The 5,271-nt window shown below is 40.9% G+C and overlaps 1 protein-coding gene across 1 annotated transcript; it reads right to left on the bottom strand.

The window, feature by feature from the left end:
* Nucleotides 1-157: 157 nt before the first annotated feature.
* On the bottom strand, nucleotides 158-3,173 carry LOC139638260 (condensin-2 complex subunit D3-L-like; the record flags this gene model as incomplete). Its single annotated transcript, XM_071512332.1, has 3 exons — nucleotides 3,108-3,173; nucleotides 984-1,141; nucleotides 158-320 (listed from the first exon to the last, which is right to left on the bottom strand). Coding segments are annotated over exons 1-3 (373 nt in total), but the record flags the coding sequence as incomplete, so codon positions are not given.
* Nucleotides 3,174-5,271: the final 2,098 nt, after the last annotated feature.

The raw sequence follows: 5,271 nt of genomic DNA, 5'->3' as shown, positions 1-5,271 counted from the left end.
TCACTGAACTTCTATTGATCACATCGTATCCTGGCTGTATTGATCCTGAACCTCAGATCACATGCTGAATCTCATCATGAGAGAAGCAGATCATCCGTCCCTGACAGCCTCAGTAGGCCCAGTCTGGTTCCTGATGGTAAGCAGAGAGTTTCCTCACCAGGGATCCCCAGCAGCAGCAGGTAGAGCGAGGCGGCCTGCAGCCCGCTGACCCTCTGCTGCCCGCCGGACGCTTTGGCTTTTCCTCTCAGGACGAAGAAGGACAGAGCGGCCACCAGAGACCGGGACGTCCCGCCGCTCTCCCCCAGCAGCGCCCAGACGCTCTGCGGGGAAACAGGGAGACGCTCAGCCGCTTCCAGACCAGAGGAACAGAAACACGCCGGACTGATGTGATGATGACCGGGCTGAAATAATCCTGACTGTCACACAGCGTCTACAGCTGCTGCCTCAGTCTATACAGTAACTGACTGGTGAATAGAGATGGGACTAGAGCTGCAACGATTCATCCATTAATCGTTTAGTTGTCAACTATTAAATTAATCGCCAACTATTTTGATAATCGATTAATCGGTTTGAGTCATTTTTTAAAGAAAAATACGTCAAAATTCTCTGATTCCAGCTTCTTAAATGTGAATATTTTCTGGTTTCTTTCCTCCTCTATGACAGTAAACTGAATATCTTTGGGTTGTGGACAAAACAAGACATTTGAGGACGTCATCTTGGGCTTTGGGAAACACTGATCCACATTTTCAGACCAAACAACTAATCGATTAATCGAGAAAATCATTGACAGATTAATCGACAATGAAAATAATTGTTAGTTGCAGCCCTACTCTAATGTGGACTAAATTAAGGGTCCTTGATATGAAAAAGTTTCAGAATCACTGGACTAGACTGCTACAGCATGATGAGGACATAAGTCATAATTTAGATGCCAAAGGTTTCATGTGGACTGGTGGATCAGTGGACAGACCCTCAGCTCTCACCTCCCGGCCTGCAGGCGGCTCCTCAGCAGCGTAGGGCAGTAAGCTCTGGTACAGCCTCCTGAAGGCCTTCTCTCCGCTGCCGCTCAGCTCTTCTTCTATGGTGGCGTCCAGCGGCGCGATCTCCGTGAACTCAAAGTCCCACGCCGCGTCCACCCAGGCTGCAGACAGGACACACACACAAGAGGCTTAAAACCACACACTCGCCCACAGCCTCCATACAAAGACACATCTTTATTTAAACCAACGTTTTTGACACAAGTGTCTTCCTCGGACTCTGACTCTTCCTTTGACTCTGCCTGCTAAATTAATCTGCCATAAGGTTTGACTGATATATGGGGCTGATATTGGCCTTGTAATGAATTATCAGATATCAGCCAGATGTCATCCACCACCAGAACAACAGAGGCTCCTACAGTCTGGAAAACCTGCACTGAAATGTTTATTTTCTTTGCACATTTATTTCATTTATTGAAATGTTTGCAATATTTTTGTCAAATTAATTCAGTTTAAAAGGCAGTAATCTATCCCAGAGTTTAAAAACCTGCGAACAGGGTTTTGCCCACGAAATGAGTCTGGTGTCAGTGGAGAGTTTTAGTCTCCCGTGATGGTCTAAATGTTTCAGAGGGTTTTCCACCCTGATGAGAAGAAAATTCTGGGAGAAACACTGAATACTTGGGATTTTTGACATGATAATGATCAGATATTGATAAGATAAGATATTGAATATCAGCACAAAACATCAGCCTACCCTAGTCTACTCTAGCAGCCATACTCTAACATCTAATTGGCTGCAAAGTAGACCTGGGGTCAGGTGATATTACTGTCAATGGTCACACTTTTCAAAAAGCCATCATGCAACAGATTACTTTTGTTTTGCAAATTTCACAAGATTTAATGCACTTCAGAGTGAAGAGACATAAAAGCTGTAATATAGTTTCCATAGATAGATAGATATAATTTAATTTATGTGTCACTCCTCAACATACAGGTCAAACAGAGCAACAAACACAGCACCCCAATAAAAAAGGAGGTTGAGGACCACTCATTTAGAGTTATGAGACACAGGCTAAAAATAATACACATACAAAATAATACTAGAATATATATATACATGCACACAAATATATACACACATAAGTACATACATTCATACAGATACATTGATACACATATACATACATACATGAAAGATAGAGGTCATATTACACACAAAGAATTCACTCATGAATGAACGTCTTCTGTTAAGGATGAGGTGGCGGAGGAAGCTTTGGCACATTCGTTGATACAATATTTACGCAAAAAAACACATTTCTCACAGGTAAAATGAACTTTGACGTCACACACACTCACACTCGCACACACTCACACTCTCTCACACACACACACACACACACACACACACACACACAGCAGCAACTGTGCCCTGAAGTTACATTGTTGACCTGATGACTTCTGGTTGGCCATTTCAGTAAAGTTTACAGTGTTAAGCCTGCTGATATTCAGCCATTAAGCCTATTACAGAGAAAATACAAATAGTGAGCTAGCTGTGATGACGTGGTTGAATGTTAAAAAGGCTTGGCAGGCAGTCGACTGTCAGTTCAGTTCGCCCTGATGCGTGTCGTCCGTTCTGTCTCGTGTCTAGAGATCTGACGCCGCGCCGCCAAACTCCATTCAGAAATCTGTCAGTTTGATGTTCGCTTGGCCGTCGGCAGAGGAACGTGACCGGTAGAACAAGACTTCAGTACTTACAGGAATATTTAGTGTCCGCTCTTCAATTCGGAACACACCTTACACACCAAGCAGCGTGTATTTCAGTAAAATCTCAACGTTAACAATTGGTTTGCCTGTGCTTCCTACAATCTTCTTCTACGTTACGTCTATGGGCAGAACTATGCCGAAAATGATGGCTCCAGAAATGGGTTTAGGTTCTGTTTTGACAGGTAAGCACAGGGCAACGTTCAACTTTATGATTTCTGAACGGAGCTTGGCGCACCGGGAGAACGTTAGCGAAACGAAAAGTTATCTGAAAAACCAAGGAAGCTCAGAACAGCCGGATTCTGATTCATCCTCAGTATTCAATAAACCCAATCCCTTAATAATAGAAGCAAAAATGCATAGTTTTACCTGAAGGAAGTTCTTTTAACTTCAGAAACTGCAGCGCAGGTATCAACTCCATCTTGTTTATGTTTTGAATCGTCCCGCCCGAACACACAGGCATGCGCACTAGAAGCTTCTTCTTTCTTTTTAACGGAGGTTGACATCCATATGATGTTGCTCTACCGCCGCCTGCTGTCCACAGAAGGTATGACATGTTTATCTACTTACACAGTTAATGCTTCTAACCTGCATGAACCCCTTTGACCTTAGTGCTTTTTTTATTTGTAGGTGCTATTTAGTTATTTTGTAAGAAATAAAATGAATACTGTGTCTTTTTAATGAATAAAATACTCTGTCCTTTGTTTCCTTTGTCCTGCAGAGTAAAGTGTTTTTTCTTCCTTACATACCATAATGATGTAATCAGTGCAAGTTCGTGTGTGTGTCCACTATATATGGTTATGTGTGGTTTTGAGTGTTCTTATAGGTGGACAATAGTTTATGCTATCCATATGTGTGTTTCTGTGTGTCCCGTATTCGGTGAGGTTTTGGGCTTTAAGTCAAGAAACCCAAACTGTGGGTTTGTCTTTGAGCCAAGAAATCTGAACTGTGGGTTTGGCTCTGTGCTGAGATTTATGATTTTGTTTACTCTAATCTATATAAGTGAATCCTCTCCACTCTTTTCTTGGTCACTTCTTTGTTGCTTGTCTGGAACACTGAGCTGAACCATGAACCTTAATTTTTTTGTCAACACTGGTGGCAATAGGGAGCGCTGAAGGGATACACAGAGGGACAAAATAACAGAAACACCACATGAAAAAGGCCTTAAACTTTTGAGTAATGAAGTCACAAATACAAAGGCAGCTACACAGCTGAGTCATAAGTATTTTCCTACATCTGGATGAGTTCATGCTTGGAGAAAGCCACAGGAAGTGTTTTGCTCTAGCTGTTAAACATGGTGGTGTCTGGTGTGACAGCATCACATCTCCTGCAATTCAAGAGAATATCTGAAAGAACAGAGATAGTGAGAGATAGTGCCAGACGATTTTGAATATTAGAAATCATATTACTGGACAGAATCTGCAGAACAGCTTGAAGGAGGATTTTTACTCTCAGGCTCAAAGAGTCATAACAGCCAGGGGTGGAGAGAGGGACAAAATAAATATGACATATTACTGAAGCAGATGTAAAATTACTGGTTTATTAAATCTACATAATTAAAAGTAAAAAGGTAGCTAATTAAAATGTACTCAGAGTAAAAGTTACTTTTAAAAACCGCATGTTATTACAGTATGATATTTCAAGTGCAAGAACAAAAAAAAAGTCAAGTACACGAAAAACTCGGTACAGTACGTTACAGGATTCAAGATTCAAGATTCAAAAAACTTTATTGTCTATCACATAATGATAGAAAATTGTCTGAGGTTAGGAGCTCACAAACAACATAAAAACATACATCCATGAAAGACTCACATAAAATTACATTAAAAACACAAACAATTCCATAAATAAATAGGAGCAGGCGTGCAAAGCTGCATTAAAAAGTAGTGACAGTCTATTTGGCCTTGTTTTAAAAAGAATATTGCAGTGGGAATGAAAGAGTTTTTGTAAGTAACCTTAGTCAATCTAAATAATGATTTTCACCCTTGATAGTAGCACAGAATTGTTTTTACTTTGTTTTATTTTTTTTTTTTAATTTATATTTATAATTATTTTTTGGAAGCAGAGGGAGAAGGGGAAATGCAGGAGAAACAGGATCTGGTTATAAAAGTGTTATTTCTTGAGGCGGCAGTGGCGCTGTTTGACCAGCAGAGAGCAGCACTGCGCCCACAGGCTTAAAGGCTGCCGGCAAAAAGAGAGCGAAAAAGAGAGAGAGAGCGTTTGCGCATGACAGGAAGCAAAATGTTTAGCTGCGTCAAGCTAGCCAGAGACAATACGGACAAAGACGGAACGTCAGGCGATTTTGCCTTCAAAATAAAAGCAAATTGTCGCTTTGAAAAACAAATTGGGCACAGAACAACCAAACAAAATTAACAAAAATCGAATCTATGAATCTATGAATATATGCCATGAAAAGACTATTTGTGGAGGGAAGTTGTATTTGTAAATATGGTAACGCTGTACGCCGCATGTTCGTCAATAAGGGTTTTATTTTGAAAGTTCCGATCGGATGGCATGTGTTTATTCTGTCTCG

Source organism: Centroberyx affinis, unplaced genomic scaffold (genome assembly GCF_046629955.1).
Source record: "Centroberyx affinis isolate AG114_WGS23_722 - 3 ecotype Tasmania unplaced genomic scaffold, CSIRO-AGI_Caff_v1 ptg006243l_1, whole genome shotgun sequence".
Lineage (NCBI taxonomy): Eukaryota > Metazoa > Chordata > Actinopteri > Beryciformes > Berycidae > Centroberyx > Centroberyx affinis.
The sequence above is the reverse complement of the archived record's forward strand: the minus strand, read 5'-3'. Positions and strand labels throughout refer to the sequence as shown.